The sequence below is a fragment of the Colletotrichum phormii genome, assembly GCF_030913505.1.
Source record: "Colletotrichum phormii strain CBS 102054 chromosome Unknown BDP81scaffold_10, whole genome shotgun sequence".
NCBI lineage: Eukaryota > Fungi > Ascomycota > Sordariomycetes > Glomerellales > Glomerellaceae > Colletotrichum > Colletotrichum phormii.
Window position 1 is genome coordinate 1,216,171 of NW_026851452.1, and position 19,426 is coordinate 1,235,596.

Below are 19,426 nucleotides of genomic sequence, written 5' to 3' on the forward strand. Positions count from 1 at the left end.
AAGGTGCGCTAGGGTCTGGGATGGTCTGGTCGGGTCTGCCACTTGGCTTGGTACTCAGTGTCCTGTACCATCGGCCTATCGACGACTTTTATCTTGCGCCAGTCGGTTGATCTTGGTCTCTTTTCTACTTATCCCCCTTCACCACCCACGTTCATTTCACTCTCGCTATTTCATGATCGACACTCCGTTGGGCTACTTTGCGCTGTGATCTTTTCTTCTTATGACCTCTCGGTTCTTCCTTCTTTTGAGACTCGACATTTGGGAAACACTTCGACCTGCTCGAACCATCCCGTCCTTCCTTTAAACAACACCAACAACTCAGTATCCATCAACCGTCTTGGAGCACATAATACACCAAGCCAGTTCAACTCTATCATACCTTTTCGATCTTCCAACGACAACTTCCGAGAATAGAGAAGAGACAGAGAAACACTCCAGACGAGTTCCATGTACAACTAAGACAAACCCACACTTTCACTCATCGAGTCACCAAACGCTCTGACGGTCATTGTCCACCAACGACCCGTCGTCCTATCCTTCACACAGAAGAAACCGAAATCCACCGTCATTAGGCCAACTGCCCATCACTCAGTTCGAAAGAACCTGAAAGTATACAACATCGACTACACTACACTACACTACACTACACCACGCATTATACGACTAATCAGTAAAGACGGCCTCGAACAACCCGCCGACCAACACACACAGCTCAACACGACAAACTTTGTCTGGTGCGTCCCGAATGAGCAATAAGAGAACAAAATACGGAAGAGGCTAGGAACTGATCATCGAATAGACGCATCACAATGGACGCCACCATGATGACGGCACAGACAATGGGACAAGCTCCCTTCCTCTACTACCGCCCCGAACAGAAGCTCGACACCTCAAGGCACCGTGGTCACTTCTCGCAGCAGCCCACCATGTCCCAGCACATGCCCATGTACCCCATGGTCCCAACTCTGCCTTCAACGCCCATCTACTCGCGCCCCAACTCGTCCTGCTCGCAGCCCATGGGTCCCACGCTGTACAGCAATGGACCCGCGAACATGACGCCGATGGCATCTCCCCAACCCATGAGCCACAAGCCCGCTATCATGCTCGAGACGGAGATTTGCGACGATGGCCTCTACTTCCCGTCAACGCCGCCGCTGTCGACCTGCGGCAGCGCCATCAGCAGCCCTAACGCCAGCTACGATCTCCTCCAGACACCGATGAACCCCATGTTCTCCGGTTTGGAGGGCATCGACGGCATGGAGGGTTTCAAGGAGACGCTGGAAGTGCCTGAGAACCACACCGTGGACTGGAGCAGCTGCGGGTCACCCCCGATGACACCTGGTAAGTTGCAATCATAACGCGGGCAATTCCATCCCGTTCCGTCCCGATTTGCGCTGCTTTTCTTGCTTTCGCATTGCAATCAATACACTTTTGCGCTGCATGGGCCTCGGCGGGTTTTTGAGCCCATTCCCAACGGCCTGGGTGGTGGTTGCCGGAAGCAAGTTTGGCGGGGCACTTCGTGGGATTTCCTGAGGGACGTTTTTCGGAGGCTAACTTAATTTGGCAGTCTACCTCCAAAACCAAGCAGCCCAGGTCCCCTCGCTTAACACCAACACTAGCGACCTCCTGTCCACCGCATCTTGCCCTTCACTTTCTCCCTCTCCCTCACCGTACGCCAGGTCTGTCACCTCCGAACAGGATCTCGACTTTTGCGATCCTCGCAATCTCACTGTCGCTGCCGCACCCAACACCTCCAACCCGACTTTGGCCCCCGAGTTCCCTGCATACACCCTCGGTGAGGAGCTCAGGAGTGAAGTTTCTGCCAAGACCCCTACCTCAGCCCCCTCTCAACCGACTTTTGACTTCCACCCTGCCTTCCAGCACGGCCTTCCCGCATTTGAGGACCTGAGTGATTTGGAGTCAGAGGACGACTTTGTCAACGGTCTCGTCAACCTCGGCGACGCCCACTCTGCTGAGGTCCGTCGCCCTCGCGCCTGCACCGGCTCCAGCGTCGTCTCCCTCGGCCACGCCAGCTTCATCGGCGAGGAGTTCAACTTTGACGAGGCTGATTTCTCTGCACCTGCCTGCCTTCCCAGCCCTTCCTCGTCCTGCTCCGACAACGACTGCCACCAGGTCAAGCGTCGCAAGGTTGTCAAGAAGGAGGCCAACGAGTCTGCGCCCAGCATGAACACCGCTTCTGGAGCTTCCCAGGCTGCCAGCAGCGAGCAGCGTTCCAACAGCCAGGCCCCCGCTTCCGAGGCCAACAGCTCTTCTGACTCCGAGTCCAACTCGGCGCCTCTCCCGGCTCCCGTCAACCGCCGCGGCCGCAAGCAGTCCCTCACCGAGGACCCCTCCAAGACTTTCGTCTGCGAGCTCTGCAACCGCCGCTTCCGCCGCCAGGAGCACCTGAAGCGTCACTACCGCTCCCTTCACACCGGCGAGAAGCCTTTCGAGTGCCATGAGTGCGGCAAGAAGTTCTCCCGCAGTGACAACCTGTCCCAGCACGCCAGAACCCACGGCAGCGGCGCCATCGTCATGGAGCTCGACGACTCAGGCGTTCACTCCTTTGACCACGGCATGATGGGCCACCCTGAAGACTATCACACTCTTGGCAAGGTTCTCTTCCAGGTTGCCTCTGAGATTCCTGGAAGCGCCAGCGAGCTCTCCTCGGAAGATGAGAACAGCAAGAAGAAGCGCAAGCGCTCTGACTAAACCGTCATGAGTGACTTGTTTTTTTCGCATTCAATTTCAGCATCGACAGCGATCAATAGTTGCTCTCGATGATGCCCGACACGACGTTGATGACGACAACTTCTTTTTTGATTTTTTTTCCTTCTCAGGCCAGCCCCGCTATGTTTTACGCGGATAAGGTCACTAGGGTCACACAGGGCGCCCTTCCACAGGAGGACCATCATGAACCACCAGAAGATGGTCCGCCTCGGGAAGGGCCACACGCGAAAAGTGCAAGCGGGTTTGGGCATTTTCTCACCAACGCATTGTCTTCCACTGTATCAGTATTTGCGACGCCAGACTCGCCGACTCCCTCCAGGTCTCGGAAAATGGTCAGCGTCGGAGGGATGCGTTGTTTCAAGGGCAGCATTGATGATCACCACCAAAAGTTCAAGAACGCAATGGCAAAGGCAAGAGCTATCCGGAACCAGGACAACGGCGTGTAACGGCGGACTTTGTTTCAAACAGACACACAGCAGCAGCATGATTGTTTATTCGTTTGGTTTTGTTTTTTTTTTCCTCCCCGGAGACAGAGCAAAGGGAAGACACAGAGACACAGCCCAAGACTCAACATCCAATTTTTTGGCAGCGGCCAAAGCGTACTTTTCTCTACGCTCGTTGTAATCTCTCCAGCATGTTCGGAGGCCGGCAGCCAGCATCGCATTTGGGAACATGGGAACATTTCTTCTTCTTGTGCGCGGCAACCCGACGCTCGGGCACCTCTCTTGGGAGGTTTCCTGTCTTCGGGTTCGTCGCCTTCATGTGTTTACTTTTTTCACCATCGAGTTGGGATTCTTCTCGTTTGAGCTCTTATCTTGTTGGTTGCGGATCCAAACCAGTGTGAGAGAGGCGAGGCGGAGGAGGAGGAGGAGGAGGGGGGGGATGCTTGGAGTGCAGGTCACACATCATCGGACAAACAGAAGATGGATCTTTTTCTTTTCGCCGCAAAAAAACAACTTTGTAAACCTGTACACACACAAACACATTTCTGAACACACCACAAAAAAAAGATAACACTTTTACGCGCTGCCAAAAAAACATTTGTTGCTCAATCTTCTTGCGATCATGTCTCCCTAAGTGCTTGCCTTCGCTCTTGTGTGTCATCTGACTCGGGCTGAACAATGTTCTTAGTTCATCGATCGATGGGGGCTTGACGGCAACATTCCCAGACATGGGTTCAACTTTTTTCAAGACATGAACCGGGTTCCAGCCCGGATGCCGTCATGCATTGTTTTTCCATCGGGAAGTCCAATCGGATGTTTTTTTTTGTTTCTTTTTCTTGACAAGTCTTCCCCGATCCCATTCCTTCCGTCTTTCTTTCCTTTTATCTAGTCTTTTCTTAGGCATTTTGTCTTGTCTCGCGAGCTGCAGGTCTTAACCGACGGGTCGACTTACACCTAGGTAGGCCTGTGTTAGCGCTGCAGCCTTAACCGATCGTAAGAAAAAAAGTCCACCTGGCAGTACCCGAAACGATCCAATGCGCCGCCCCGTGAAGCCCCCCTTCAACGGCGGACGGCATTTGAAGTGACGTTTTTTTTTTTCTTTGCTTCTTTGTTGGGTCACGGGTGTTGGTCTCACTATTTTCTCTTGGGAACCTGCCTAGGCTCTGACTATCCAGAAGAAGGATCGCGGCACGTCGCGGGTGTGTGAGTGAGTGAGTGACTGACTGACTGACTGACTGACTGACTGACTGACTAAAGGCGTGGGTTTGAGTCATCACACTGTCAGCCTGCCGCGGACTACAGTACCTCAGGAATTGAGGGGCAAAGCAAAAAAAGCGGTTTTTGGTGAGGTGGTTCGCGTCTTTGGGCTCCATTCTCTCTCTCTCTCGGTCGCGGACTGAGGTCCGGCTGTAACGGTCTCGTTTTCCCCATTTCTACACTCTCTCAAGAGTCAAGACTCTTTCTTAGGGTGACATTTGACATGGGCGGTTTCCCGGCGGGTTCGGTAAGCCCGTCCGGATGTCGTTTGCCTAGTCAGGACTATGAAGAATTCGGGGAAAACCGATGCAGTGCTAGGTATTACTACCCGATTCTGAGAGGGAAAAACGACGGATTGGAGGGAACGGATGCATTTGCCTGATGATGAGGAAGTCACAGTACTGGTGTGACAACACAGATGTACAAGGTAAAGGTATGTAGCAAAAGCGGAAGCCTAACTATACCTACCTCACCGCAATCATGCCATCGACGGCCAATATATTTCGGATTACGAAGTTTACTCTAATTCGCATCTCTGTCACATCCATTTTACTTTCTTCTTTGCATGGCGGGGTGATGTGATGTGATGTCGGACGGTAAGGTGGGTTGATCTTTTTTTTTTGCCTTCAGAAAACAAGGCAATTAATTGTATATGACGGGGAGGAGTCGAAACTTCTTCTCTATTCTGGTTCGATGGTACGGCACGGGGTGCTAAAATGGCAAACACACCCAAGAAAAGCTCTTGACGGTTCTTGTAAGTTGTAATTAATAGAGGCCGCGAGTCGTAGGAGAAACGTACGTCAGCCTGTTTTGTCAGCAATGATGCATTGCATGGTCGTATACTCCGTACAGAAGAGTAGCGAGCTGCCAAAGACGCTGGCTGCGCCGATACGAGAAAAGCCTGGGATATTGAGCTTTTCGTTCGGGTTGGTTCGATGCGGATATTGCCAACATCGAGTCAAACCCTTGACTACCACCGTCCGTTACACAATACAGCTTCTACCACAAGCTTTACCGGCTGGGCCTGCCTATCTGCGGACAACAATCTACGGATACCTGCTCCGTACCTGCTTGATGGCTTGCCTGCCCGGTCGGTGCCCGGCTCTTTGGAAGAGTCAAGTTCACCGTTGGTTCAGTTAACTTTCCAGTATTAACATCCGTATCGAAGCGATCATCTTTTTGGGGGCCATGCAACGTGGCTCGTGTACCTGACTAACGACGCGGGAAAGCAGAAAGTCAATCTTGCGCTTTTACCGTAGCCAAGCCACCCACTAGCTCCGTTACTTTCGTACCACGCGCTGCATCCTTCAGGAAGTTCAGGCCTGGCCTTGTTTTCCAAATCGATTAATTCGATATTGGCACGTTGGATCTCTTTTTACTTCCTTGCTAATGCTTGGTTTCTTGCACGGAGCAGTTCGAGCAAGCTGTACCTCGTACGTAGTCAGTCACATAGCGTATGTTACATGGATGATGGGGGGGGGGGGGGGGGGGCACGGATGTGTGAAATAGCAAACCCGTGTTGGTGGTGACTATTGGCTCTTGTTCATCTTACTGGTCCCCCCGCGCGATGGAACAGTAAATTAAAAAAGGATGGCAAAGCGACGGTTTAGTTTGGAACGAGATGTGACGAGAGTTGTACGAATAGACTGGTGATTTGATCTCTCTCACCGCTTCATGAGGATGGTCTGAGCTCGAGCAAATCCCAGATGGGCTTGTCTGGGTCTCCTCACCTCATTCCGCATCTTCGACTCTGGCCGGCCTGGATCGATAATGAGTGAAAATTCTGATACCTCGATATCCATTTCCTGCTGGTCAAGGCTCCAAGCTCTGCCAGGTTTTCCTTATGAATGGCGGGGGGCGGTGGATTTGATCAGGCTTGCACATTGAGATTTGATGGACTGGGCCTTTGGACTAGGCTTCATCAACAGGGTCTAACGGATAGTCGTAGCGTCTCGGACCTTTTTTTTCTTCTTTCTTGCCACGAGAGTTTGACGGGTAGGTTTTGCTTGATGGGGGATGGTGCTTGAACCGTGATCGTACTCCGTATACGGAGTAGTATTACCACGGAATTCGGATAGCTCTTTGCTGATGTGATATCCGTAGTGAGTAGCGGGCTTGGGGATGGACACTCGATGGACATGACGGCGATGATCAAGGACTTTTGGTGGAATTAGACGGTGGACAGGTGACTTGACAATGAAGTCCTAACTCGTCTTTGACAGTTTCCCCGGGTGGATGATACCTCACGAAATGATAGCGGCCCATCACCATCATCCATGGGCTGGACTCTTTGGCGCAACTTGATAGTCATGTAATTCACGCTGCCCTAGAGCGAGGCGGGCATCCCGGGTATTCAACGTCCTTGTGCCGGCGCCCCAGTTTCGATGTACATGTTCCATTGAAACCCGCAAGCCGTCCATTGCCTCTTTCTCCCCCCCCTCTCCCGATTGCCCTCTCAGGCTCTCACTTTGTCTTAAGCGAGTCGCTCGCGAGTCGAGCTTTTCTAGAATTCCACATGGAAGTCATGGACGAGGGGCTGGCGGTGTAAGGTTGACTGGAGGGGCCTTGGAGGGGGGCAAGCCGCACATCAGCCCATGAGGCATGAAGCGAACTCCAGCAACAACTCCAGCGCAATCTTGGGGCGGCCCGCCCGAACGAGGGTTATCTTTTCAGAGGGGGACTCGACTCGACTCGAGGTGGAGGGGGACTCGGGAGACTGGAGACTGAGTGGGAGCACTGGGAGGAGAGGAACTCTGAAAAGAGGTTGAAGGGAATTCTTCAGGCACAGGCATACAACGGCAGTCCCGCTAATCTACAGGCCCGTCGCCGCCCGCGACCCCAAGGAGCCCCTTCAAGGCTTCAAGAAATTCAACGCCAGAATTAGGTCCCCTAGGACCTAACAGGACTGGCGGAGTTTGACAAGCTGAAGGGATTCCCTCATCCTGGGAACCGAGGCGTTCGAGACGGCCGGGCCCCCGGGATGCGGACCAGGTTTTGGAATGTCCTTCAAGGCCCCCCCGAAAAGAACCCCACCCGTTGTCCACCAGTCCCGAGTCCCCAGCGGCGCGGAACTAACTGACCGGGGCCCCCGACTACCAAATATCAAATTACCACCTTTTTTTTTTTCGCCAACCCCCGCCCATGAGCCGAGCGTAACCCAGACAGACAGCCCAGGACTAGCCAAGGAGTATCTGTAGGTATGAGAATGGATATTCCCCAGTCGTCGTCGTAACGGCATTCTATCATGCAACAGTCGTGTTTGTAATGTGGTACTGTACTCCGTACCGTATGTTCCCCCCCCCCCCCTTCCCCCAGGGGTCCCTGGGAAAACATCCACTGATGGGCAAAGAAGGAGTTGAGGCCGGCCAGTCGGATATCGATGGAAGGAAATCGCTGCAAGGAACGACTGGAGGGCAGAGTCTCCATAGCTTCTATTGCATCCAGCTGCCGTGCTGTTTTGGCGGGTACCTCACCTCACTTCACCTTGTCTTGCTTGTGTCTCCGTATGCGTACGGATACCTACCGTACCAGGGAATGATTCGATAAGAGGTTGGGAGCATCTTGACGGTTGACCACTACCCACACCGCGAACCCATGCAATGGAAGGAATTGCTACTTCCATTCCTCACGTAGAATGGGGCATTCTATCGGCGGAGAAGGTGCAAATGCTGTGAAGTTGTGAATGATGCAGGTACCGTATATTATGCTTGACTTTTTCATCGCCAGTTGAACCGTTTTCTCTTGATTTCCGTATTGGGCACCATTTCGAACCTACGGCCAGTGGGCCTGGTTTTTTTTTTTGGGGGGGGGGGGGGTTTCCTTTTTTTCCTTTCCTTCTGAGAGCGTTCCCCTCCTTCCCCCTCCACGGTCAGAAATCAAAACGTCGTACCGGGTTCCTCACTGACTCGGTCTTGTGCCACCTCAAAGAATCAAACCACTTCATCACTCATCGCCCTCTATCCGCAGTCCCGGCCTCGCGACGTCCCGAAGACGGAGCTCCTAGTCATTCAAGGGTCCCCTTGAGGTCTAGACGAATCTGTCAGTCCCCATCCCGCCATACCTCCGTGGTGCGCAAGACCCAGACCGGGCCCGTCAATTCCGGACCATTGACTCTGTGCACAAAGGCTTCCCACGCTTTATGACCGGACGCATACGCCATCGCGAGGGCCTGCACAGAAAATTACACGCTGCACAGCACGGATCACGGGCACAAGGCACACATATATCCGTAGAGACACACGGACAGACGTACTCGCCCGAGCCCCCCCAAACCCCAGTCCCCAGTCCTACCGTCCGCCTGCATAACGTTGGACGCCAGGCTGAAGTCTGCCTGCCATGTCATCCGAACAGCTCAATGTCATTGCCCTGGTCTCGGGCGGTAAGGACAGTTTCTTCTCCGCCTTGCACTGCCAGAGGAACGGGCACCGACTCGTGGCACTCGCTAATCTCTTCCCCTCCGCCTCCGTCAGCGCCGGCTCCGACGCCACGCGCTCGGCCCCAGCAACCGTCATTTACAAGCCCACGGGGGATCACGTGAAGGATGTTCAGCTATCAGATCAGTCTACGGGAGAGGAAGAGAGGCCCGAGGAGACGGTGGAGGAGGCTGGTAAAGGGGCCGACGACGAGGCCGACTTGAATAGTTTCATGTACCAGACCGTCGGCCACCAGGCCATACCCCTTTACGCGGACGCCACCGGCTTGCCACTCTACCGCCAGCCCATCTACGGCGGTGCCAAGTACGAGGGCAGAGACTACGACTCTCATGCCGTACCGTCGGGTAATGGTGACGGTGACGGTGACGGAGACGCGGATGAGACGGAAAGCATGGTGCCGCTCCTCCGCACCGTCATGACGAACCACCCAGAGGCCAACGCTCTCTGTGCGGGAGCCATCCTGTCCACGTACCAGCGGACGCGCGTGGAATCCGTCGCGCTACGCCTGGGCCTCACGCCGCTGGCGTACCTGTGGAAGTATCCCGTGCTGCCCCCGGTGGTTCCGGGCGCCGTCGAAGACGCCCAGCTGCTCCACGACATGGCGGCCGCCGGCCTCGACGCGAGGATCATCAAGGTCGCGAGCGCGGGGCTTGATGACGACTTCTTGTGGGAGAAGGTGAGCAGCATCGCGGGCGCGTCGCGCGTGAAGCGTGCTCTCAGACGGTTTGGCGCCGCCGAGGGTGCCGTTATTGGCGAGGGGGGCGAGTTCGAGACGCTCGTGTTGGATGGCCCGCCCGGCCTGTTCAAAAGGGCCATTGAGGTGCCGGAGTCCGGCAGGCGGACCATAAGGGAGGGCGGCGGGACGTCGTGGTTGAGCTTTCAGGGGGCGAGTGTCCGAGAAAAGCGAGTCCCTGACGCGGGCACGGGAGAAGGCTGCTCCCCGCCCCGGGTGCCTGATGCCTTGGATCCCCGGTTTCAGTCTATTCTGGAGTCACTGCCCACGGCTCGGGGTGGCCAGTTGTCAGTATCGGACTCATCATCATCCGTCAATGGCTTCACCCAGCATGATGACAAGACACCGGTGCTGCCGAGATCTCGATCGGACGATATCCACTGGTCCTTTGGTGCTCAAGCGGGATCGGGCCAGGGCTCGTCTGTCGAGCAGCAGACGGAGGGGATAGTACAGCACATCCAGAAGCGTCTTGCTGAACACTCTCCGCCGCTGCCCACTACGGCCATCACCAATACCATCATCGTCTTGCAGTCCATGTCGGATTTCCCAGCCATCAACAAGATCTACAGTAAACTGTTCCAGCACCCCAATCCTCCGTCCAGAGTAACCATTTCTTGTGGCGAACTACAGGCCGGAGGTGCCATCAACATTCACCTGACAATAAAACCGGCGTTGGAGACTCGTGAACGGAATGGACTCCACGTGCAGTCGAGATCGTACTGGGCGCCTGCCAACATTGGCCCCTACAGCCAGGCCATCGATGTACCCCTGAGGGGCGGCGGTCAAGATACGGTACACGCCGGTATCAGAGGAGTGACAATCGCAGGCCAGATCCCGCTCGTCCCGGCGAGCATGATCTTACCCACGGAGCAGGAGGGTAAGCTGGAGATGCAAATTACACTGTCGCTTCAGCACCTCTGGCGCATCGCCACCGAGATGAAGGTGCAGCTCTGGACCAGCGCGGTGGCATACTTCCCGCGCACGCCAGAGGAGGCAGATGCGAGACGGCAAAACCAACTCGCCGCGGCCGCGTGGAAAGCAGTTCACCAGCGCGACGAAGACGAGGACGGAGACAACGACGCAAGCGGGCCCGATTTGTGGGATCGCAAGTTTAACCCGGCGTACATGTCTCTCGGCGAGGACGCGGCGGCGGCGCAGAAGCTCCCGGATTGGTCGTCCGTCGTGACGGCCGACGGAGGCGGGGACGACGGAGAGGCCGAGGGTCCCGTTCCGCCCTTCTTCTCCGTTGAGGTCGAGGAGCTGCCCCGCCAGGCTGGGGTCGAGTGGCATGCTCACCTCGGTCTTGCAAAGGTGCCTTCGTCGTCTGTCGAGTACCGGTCCTCGGACCTGGCGCCTTCGGTTGATGCTCCTTTTTATAGACGGGTTGGCCATGTTCTGGTGTCGGGGACGCTGGTGCACTCTACCATCTCCTGGCTCGCTGTCTCTGGCCCCGCGACGCGTGCGCCGACGTCCTTTGCGGAGGTGGAGGGTTGGATGAGGAGGGCGTATCGGGAGTCTGTTGGCGGGGAGGCCGAGGGCCATGGGCAGAGTGCGGGCGACGGGCCGTATTTGATGTACCTCAACGTCCCGAAGTGTGCGGTGGCTGCTGCGGCTCCGGCTGGGTCTGCCGGGGAGGAAGGGGGGGATAGGATGACGGCGTATGTGAAGGCCAGGTCGATTCGGGGAGCTGGCGGGGAGGAGGTCCTCGTTGCTGGGCTGTGGAAGTAGAGGCGATGAGAAACCAAGCAAAAAGTGAAATTTGGCAAAGTGGTTGGCGGCATGGACACACCCTTGATACAAAACCATGTTTGGCCCATGACGATGATTACAAAGGTCTCTCGGCCTCGCGACTGCTCTGTCCGACTACTGGAAGAAAGCAGTTCCATCTGCCAAAGCGTTTCGAATCAAGTTCAATGCTAAGGAGCATTCCTGTATCAGGACCCCCTAAAGTTATATAAGTAGCAAAGAGCAGACTACTTACTTACCGTATGCACGACGTTCATTCAACAGGCAGTGGTTTCTCAGACATCCCAGAGTTATCAAAATCCCAAACTTCTTATCAAAGATACCATGATTCCATTTAGTCCGTTTAGTCCTATGCCTTATCGAAAACCTCAACATACGGTCCTAGCAAAACATACACAGGACTAAAGGACCAGCTGTTCGCTCAATCTGCTTTTGATCTTCCCTCGAATGGTCCAGGTTGACAACCAACCTGAAAGCTCTCTCAAAAACAATCTCAAAAACAATCTAGCATGGCTTCAATGTGTATCTATAGTGAAATCTAAGGTGGTCGACGGTGTTTAGTGGTACGTAGGCTTGAATACTGATAAAATACAAGCTACGGCTGGAGTGTGTGTGAATGTGGACCGCCACTGATCATCCGTTTTGATGCTTTATTTATAGCAACTCGGGTTCACAGTTTGCGACTTGAAATGGATTACCAACTGAAAAACGTCAAAGACCAAATGAAGTCAACCCAATGTTCATCAGAGAGTGCGAACGCTACCATCGTGCGTCAGCTTTGAGGTTCGACGTTGACGTTTGGCGTGGGCATGTAGGATCGTTGGAGGTGGGGGCGATCACCGTCCGCCCTACATCAACGCTGTTTTGGGCGGAAGGATCAACAAGGTAACTTGGCCGAGCGGTCTAAGGCGCCAGACTCAAGCTTACTAAGCTTCATCCGTCCAACGGATGAGTATTCTGGTCTCGCAAGAGGCGTGAGTTCGAATCTCACAGTTATCATTTTGCATTTTTAAGCAGTGTCATCCATGTCTTCTAGCAAATCTCATCCTTTTTTTTTTCTTTCGGTTTTATGTAACATAGAGCCATGAATGTGGCGGGGAGCATGTGCCCGTGGAATGCTTGTACTCGTCGCCTTTCAAGCCGTGCACGATGAAGAAGGTGCGCTCATGTTCGTTTTATTCCCTCATACATACGTAGTTGTCAGCAGCGCCTTTCCGGGAGTCTGACTTCGCCGTGTTGACGACATGCATCGGAATAGATGCAAACGGAGCTTACGTCATTTCTTGGGTGACACCAAGCCAGCCAATATCCGAGACGCCTGCACATAATTCCCGGCACGAGGAGCGAGATCTTGGCCGAATTGTCTCACTTCCACGCGTGACTTTCGATCCTATCCGCAATGCGTCCTCACGAACGACCTCATTGACGTCGGATTCGTCCCAGAGGCCGACGATCTTGGCGGAAACCGCTAGCCTTGCCCGGCTGGTCTTGTTCAGATCGGGTATCGAGAGGACAGAGTTGGAGACTTGGAAACGAGCAACGATGGCGGCACGATGAATCGCTGCACTGCCCTTTCGGCCTGGTTTAAGTTGTGGTGTCGGCCCGGTCATGTTCATATGGCTTGCCGATACTTAGTTTCCCACTCCCTCTCTCTCTCTCTCTCTCTCTCTCTCTCTCTCTCCTGTCGATCCAAAAGGACAATCATCCCGCGGCAGCTTCAATTTCTTGGCAGGACCGAGGACAACGTAGGCCATGTCTGGAGATATCGAGAGTGATGCTATGGCATCACAGGCCGACTGCCACTTGAGACACATGCCAAACGCATATGACGATGAGGGGATCGACCCATTGGACCTCGACACCCCGAGCAAGGAAGCCTATGAAGCAGAGGAGGAGATCCCGCTGGTGGATCACGACGACGACTTCAATACCGTTGTTCCTCGGACACATGTTCGAGCGCGGCAGTTGCCTGTGTGGTTACGATATCCCAGAAATGTCTTCCACGCCTTGATACCAAGCTTCCTCAAGGCCTCGGATCCGAACGCTGTCCAGAAACCACTTCATCCCACAGCATGGCTCGGTAAGTTTCTGCCCCAAATCGTCTTCCGGTGTCATGAAAGCAAATACTGACAAGAAACTCCCCCAATGACAGACGGTCTCCGCGGCGTAGCCGCCTTCTTCGTCGTCTGCCACCACTGGTCCCTCGTCACAGCCAACATGAACATCCACCGCGGCTTCATGAGCGACGACAACCCCATGTTCATCCAGCTGCCCATCATCCGCCTCGTCATCTCCGGGTTCTGGTCCGTCTGCGTCTTCTTCGTCATCTCCGGCTTTGCGCTGAGCTACAAGCCCCTGAAGCTCCTCGGCCAGCACAAGACGGCCGAGTTCGCCACCGCGGCCGCATCGTCGGCTTTTAGGCGGCACATTCGCCTGTTCCTCCCGCCCGCGGTGACGACGTTTGTGATTGCGTGGATTTCGTATTTCGGCTGGTTCGAGATCCCGACGTCGGGCGTGGCCGTGCCGGCGCTGCGGCCACCAAAGTTCGATCGCATCTATGATCAGCTCTGGGACTGGGCGATGAACCTCATCGGGCTGTCGGATCCGTTCGGGAGGAACTTGCAGAGGGGCGAGGGATATCCGTACGAGCCTACGCTCTGGACGATACCGATCGAGTTTGACTGCTCCCTGGTCATCTTCCTCGCGCACGTCGCCTTTTCGAGGTTGCGAACGCGGGTCAGGCTCCTCATGAACGTCTTCCTCGTGGCGTACACCCTCTACTTCAACTACTGGCAGTACTTCCTCTTCCTCGCCGGGCTCCTCCTCGCGAACCTGCACTTCTACTGGCTGCCCGCCCTGGGGGACACCCTACCGTACACGGCAGCAGCAGTCCCTGGACCACAGGGCCGCTTCGCCAGGTTAAGCTTCTCCCTCACATCATCTCCAACCTACAGCCTATCCAAAAAGCTCCTCGGCACCCTCTCCTTCCTTGGCGCGCTCTGGCTCCTCTCGTACCCAAAGGGCACCGGTACGGCGGGCCTCTCGCCGGGGTACAAGACGCTCGTTGACATCACGCCGGAGCGCTACGGCGAGGGCGAGTACCTCTGGATTCCGCTCGCGTCCGCTTGGCTCGTCTTCTCTGTCGACCGGGCCCCGTTCCTGCAGCCGCTCTTCACGAACCGGGTGATTCAGTATCTGGGCCGCATCTCGTACGCGCTGTACCTCGTCCACGGCTCGCTGCTGTGGCTGTACGGGTGGCACCTCGTGCGGTTCTTCACGGGGTTGTCGGGGGCGGAGACGAGCGGGCAGTTTACGTTTGGGGTGCTGTTGGCGACGTGTTTCTTCGTGCCTGGCGTGGTGTGCGTGGCGGACTTTACGCAGAGGTATTTGGATGCCAACGCGGTCAAGTTTGCGGCTTGGTTTGAGGGGAAGTTGATTGATAAGGGGAGATAGAGATGTGTGTTTGACCACCTACGTTGGAGTGATGTTGCACTTCCATCGTTGGGCCTGGGGGGCCTGTGACGAGGATGGGACATGGTAATAGGAGTTGTTGTAGTTGTGAGTGGGTCATGCTGCGAAGTAGCGTTGCATTCTGAGATATAACTAATAATTTAATATAAGAAATCCGAGCTCTGAGAGTTAGGTTCACTCTTCATAGAAACGTAAAGTCACATCATCATCCCCGTCGAAGAGGAATGGGAATCCTACCTTTATCATCAACCACCCGCTCGTGAACGAAGAAACAGCAGAAAGATCGAAATGGACTCAACAGGTCCTCCATCATGAAGCCAAGCCGGATCACGTACCTACCCGTTTCTTCAATCCCTCAACTCGCGGCCGCGCTTTGCTCCCCCCACAATGCAAGAGCCTAGGTAGCGGGGACGTTTAACATTACAGCCCCCCCTGTTCGATCAGATAACTTTTTTTTATTTTTTACATCTGATAATACCGCCAGTTTGTCGGCCATTCCGCGCGGGTCTATCCTCCCACACTCGTATCCCGGGTTCTCTGATTCAAGGTTATTCGCCTTCCTCTCCTATCCTCTGGGGGCAAAGGTGCCTCTGATGCCATGAACGATGAAACTAGGACCGACTCGGCCGAGTCTACAGACTAGTTAATAGTTATCAGACGTTATCCACACCTTTTCAGCTGCGAGGGTTTTTTTGGAACCTGCATCTCGCACTGCAGACAATTCGTTGCCGCGCCGCCAACAGAACCCACGAGTCCGGGCAGAGATGCTCCATTGGGCCAGGGATCCGATGCAGTACGAAGTAGATCCGTTTCTTTGACGTCTTGGCGATACTGGAGTCTCTCTCTCTCAAAAAAAAAAAAAAAAAAACGTTCCCCGAGTGGGAAGGAAAACCAATTGACCCTCTTCCACGTAATGGAGTCAATAAAAAAAGAGACACCCTGGGCAAAAACCGCAAAGGGTCCAATGCGGTGATGGGGATTTATAAAGGAACATCCGGTACAAATCTCGCGCGTGCGACGTGGGTTTACTTCCTGGGATGCCTGCCATCGTTCTCTCGTTTTTTTTATTAATTAACTTTCCTTCTCCTTTGATCAAAACGCTCGTTTCGAGGTAACACTTGGAACCTGCCCCGACAATGAGAGGCGGTGGACTTGTCGTTCCCGTCATCGGCGGCATCGCCGCGCTGTCGCATGGCGTGGGAGCCGCGTACGTCTGGCCTTCAAAGTACGACGAGATTGAAGACATCCTCTCGTTGCAGACGGGATACCGCAGCAGGGGCTTCGTCGAAGGTTCGTGATATACGCCAAGGCCCCCTCTTGTTCCCCCCGTAATACACTCTCTACTCTATCTAACACAAACACACACTCTCCAGGCGTGACCCCATGCTCCTTTGGCGGCAACATAGCCGGCCGCCAGTTCGCCGCCGAGTGGATCCGCACCGCCTTCCACGACGTCGCCACCACCGACGCCGCCGCGGGAACGGGCGGCCTAGACGGCTCCATCTGGTTCGAGGTCGGCCGCGCCGAGAACGGCGGCGCGGCCTTCAACAACACCTTCAACTTCTTCAGCAACCTCTACTCGATCCGCGCCTCCGCGGCCGATTTGCTCGCCATGAGCGTCGTCGTCGCCAACGCGGGCTGCGGCGGTGCGAGGATGCCCTTCCGCGCGGGCCGGGTGGACGCTACGGTGGCGGGCCCCGCGGGCGTGCCGGAGCCGCAGACGCCGATTAACACGACGCTGGCGACGTTTGCGAAAGCCGGGTTCAGCCAGGGAGAGATGATTTCGCTCGTGGCGTGCGGACATACTCTCGGCGGCGTGCATAGCCGGAATAACCCGCACATTACGGGTCTCGATCCGAGCCCGGACACGGTGACCAAGTTTGATAGTACGTTTGACGACTTTGATAACCGGATCGCGACCGAGTACGTCCGGGGGAATACGTCAAACCCGTTGGTGGTCGGGCGGAACGAGACGCTCAACTCGGACAAGCACATCTTCTCGTCGGACGGGAACAAGACGATCAGGGACCTGGGGTGTACCAAGAACGGGTTCAGGACGGCGTGCGCCGACGTCTTTACGCGCATGATTGACACCGTGCCGTCGGCGGTGCAGTTGACGGAGCCCGTCGAGCCCGTCGATATAAAGCCCTACGTCACGCTGGCCCTGAGCGGCAATGGGAGCCTTGCGTTCAGCGGCTGGGTGCGCGTGAGAACGACGGAGGGGGCGGGGCGGGACACGGGCGATTTGGCCGTCCATCTGAGCTTTGCAGACCGAGGAGGCGAGGGTTCCGCCGTCGTCCCCGCGACGCTCGACGATGGGGGCGCCACGTACGGCCTCTGGGGCGAGACGTTCGCATGGTACCAGTTCGAGACGGCCATCAGCGCAGCGAGCGGTATAAGCAGCTTCCTTGTCCACCTGACGACGCCCTCGAGCAACGCTACATCCGTGTACAAGAACAACGGCAGCGGGTTCCCGCTAGACGACTCGCTGGTCTACCAAGAAGCCTCCTCGTGCGTCAACCGGACGAGCGTGAATAACGAGCGCACCTTCACCGTGACTGCTGCGGTGCTCAAGGAGCGCGCGGCGGACCCCGTGACAATGGACGTTGTGCGTCTCGTGCGGCGTTCCGAGGCGATTCACAGGAGGCTCGACGTCGAGAGCGTCGAGCTCGTGGCGACGGGCGACGAGGAGAGTGGATACGCGCTCTTCCAGGCGCAGGTGCAGCTTGCGACGAGCGGCTGGAGCACGAGCTTTGATCTTGCTTTGGGAGGGGAGAAGGAGGTCCGGGTTGACTTTTTGAAGACGCAAGCTTGTCCGCGTGTATGATGTTTAGCTGACCCCTGTTTATGTAATTCCATATGTATGATTGCTCTGAAAGACCACGCCGCAGCTCATAGTGATGAAAGACTCATTCCCTGGTGATACCTCAGTTGATGATCGAGGTAGACGCTGTTTGAACTTCTCGCGTTCGTTGCCGCAAGTTTGAACTCGAAAACAGCCCGGCAGCTTGTCTGAAGGCTTCTGACCAAGCTGTATCATCCCGGATCACTAACGTCTGCTTCTAAGGCCGTGTGTCGTCCTCGAAGGAGCCACATGGTCGGAATAGGGATACAAAGGCAAGTGAATCGCGAGACTGAGGCTACTGAGCATATGGTACCATGATGTGACGAGAATTTGTGCGGCGTCTTGGTACTGCTCAGGTGCGGCATTCCATCAATAGTAGCAGAGGGGACGCTTTGTAAAAGCTGTCGCGAACAGGAAAGAGAGAAAGTGAGTAGTGTCTGAGCATTGCGATGAGAGGTACTGTCTCTCCAAAGCATAGCCGTGTAATCAGCATCATCATATCCGTATTATGCGATCATTCACGAGCACTCTTGCTACTACTTCTCTTAGAATCAGAGCAAAGGCTGCTCTGTTTGTCGTTGCTCAAGCGAAGGCCACTTGTCTAGCTTGGATATTTTTGTCAAGTCGCACGATATGCTTGTGTTTGATACTCGCATTTCTCAGAAGTCCCTCGCCGCGGAGAGAGTGTGAGCTGTGACGCAGGGGAAGACTCCCTGGTGCCTTTTGCCGATTGTCCATGAGCAAACCGCATGATGAGACGGCAAAACTTGCCGTTCTCACAGCCAACCAGGATGATCACACCGAGAAGTAGGGGACGCTGTTATCAATCGAGCCATTGCATTGGGATAGCTGCATCGATAGGCGAGCTGTTTCTCCTGTTTGATCCGGATGTTTTGGAAGCAGACGCACTCAATCCGTGACCAGGGGTCAAGCAGTCGACGGTCGGCTCCGGTCTGCAGGCAGGCCCTTTGCGCGGGGCCTCGCCGATCAGAACGAGGAGAGCCAGGGTAAGGCAGGGTAAGGAGCCAATGGGCCAGCCAGTCTAGTCAAAAAGCCCTCAACGTGCCGTCTTGGTCCTGAGGGAAAAAAGAAGATGCTGCTAGTGACTAACACTTTCCAGAAAGAAACCTGGGGACGACCAGGTTGGCGGTACCCTCGGGGTCTGCTGTTCATGGCATTAGTAAGTGGGGTCAGATCGGAAAATCTGGAGAGCAGCCGCGTGGTGTTGTATTAAGGCCGACTGGGTTGGTCGATAGTTGGGCGAGAAAAAGCCATCAGGATGAGGCACATTGAAAGTGGCAGTTGGAAGAGCAAATGTCATAGGCCCAAGCCACGCCATAACATGCCATTGCCATACGAGGGCGTAGCTGTGCCGCACATGTTATGCGAAGGAAAGATATCGTAGGCATGACGTCGCGCAGGATTCTGCCATGGTGTGGTGTAGACAGACGCAGCGGTGTGGGAACTGAGCCTCCGGGGTTCTGCTTAGAAGTTGTTGGAAGGAATTTGAAAAGTAGGGGGCCTCTGGAAGTTGTGGAAAGCCGGTGTCAGAAGTTGAAAAAAAGAAACGAATAAGGCTCCGTCAGGGACAGTGACAGTGACATGTCAGATGCTGCGTTGCTACCTACACTATCCATAGACTGAGGTGGGTGAATCCGTTTGGACCTCGCTATGTCAGAGATGAGCATTGGCGTAACATGGGGAAGGGGCCGACGGGAGTAGACAATGCCATGCCCGGCATCGGGGGTTCCCACGTTTCCAACCTCCG

At 55.2% G+C, this 19,426-nt stretch overlaps 4 protein-coding genes and 1 non-coding gene across 5 annotated transcripts; all 5 read left to right on the top strand.

Moving 5' to 3' along the window:
- Positions 1-824: 824 nt before the first annotated feature.
- On the top strand, positions 825-2,712 carry BDP81DRAFT_319790 (uncharacterized protein; the record flags this gene model as incomplete). The annotated part of the gene is made up of 2 exons (XM_060584467.1): positions 825-1,341; positions 1,568-2,712. The coding sequence occupies 2 exons, from the start codon at positions 825-827 to the stop codon at positions 2,710-2,712; spliced, it is 1,662 nt and encodes a 553-aa protein (XP_060445378.1).
- Positions 2,713-8,266: 5,554 nt separating this feature from the next.
- Positions 8,267-11,684, top strand: BDP81DRAFT_428315 (uncharacterized protein). Its single transcript, XM_060590412.1, has 2 exons — positions 8,267-8,468; positions 8,555-11,684. Exon 2 carries the CDS (start codon positions 8,766-8,768, stop codon positions 11,322-11,324), a length of 2,559 nt encoding a protein of 852 aa, XP_060445379.1. The 5' UTR covers positions 8,267-8,468; positions 8,555-8,765; the 3' UTR covers positions 11,325-11,684.
- A 542-nt stretch (positions 11,685-12,226) lies between these two features.
- Positions 12,227-12,341, top strand: BDP81DRAFT_t171. The gene has a single exon. It is a non-coding gene; the product is annotated as a tRNA-Leu (tRNA).
- An 813-nt stretch (positions 12,342-13,154) lies between these two features.
- On the top strand, positions 13,155-14,795 carry BDP81DRAFT_319814 (hard surface induced protein 3; the record flags this gene model as incomplete). The annotated part of the gene is made up of 2 exons (XM_060584471.1): positions 13,155-13,422; positions 13,495-14,795. The coding sequence occupies 2 exons, from the start codon at positions 13,155-13,157 to the stop codon at positions 14,793-14,795; spliced, it is 1,569 nt and encodes a 522-aa protein (XP_060445380.1).
- Positions 14,796-16,297: 1,502 nt separating this feature from the next.
- BDP81DRAFT_374672 (WSC domain-containing protein) lies at positions 16,298-17,640 on the top strand (the record flags this gene model as incomplete). Its single annotated transcript, XM_060586699.1, has 2 exons — positions 16,298-17,223; positions 17,269-17,640. Exons 1-2 carry the CDS (start codon positions 16,426-16,428, stop codon positions 17,638-17,640), a joined length of 1,170 nt encoding a protein of 389 aa, XP_060445381.1. The 5' UTR covers positions 16,298-16,425.
- Positions 17,641-19,426: the final 1,786 nt, after the last annotated feature.

Coding starts and splice junctions, on each gene's coding strand:
- BDP81DRAFT_428315 (XM_060590412.1), top strand. CDS start 8,766: ATGTCATCCGAACAGCTCAATGTCATTGCCCTGGTCTCGGGCGGTAAG.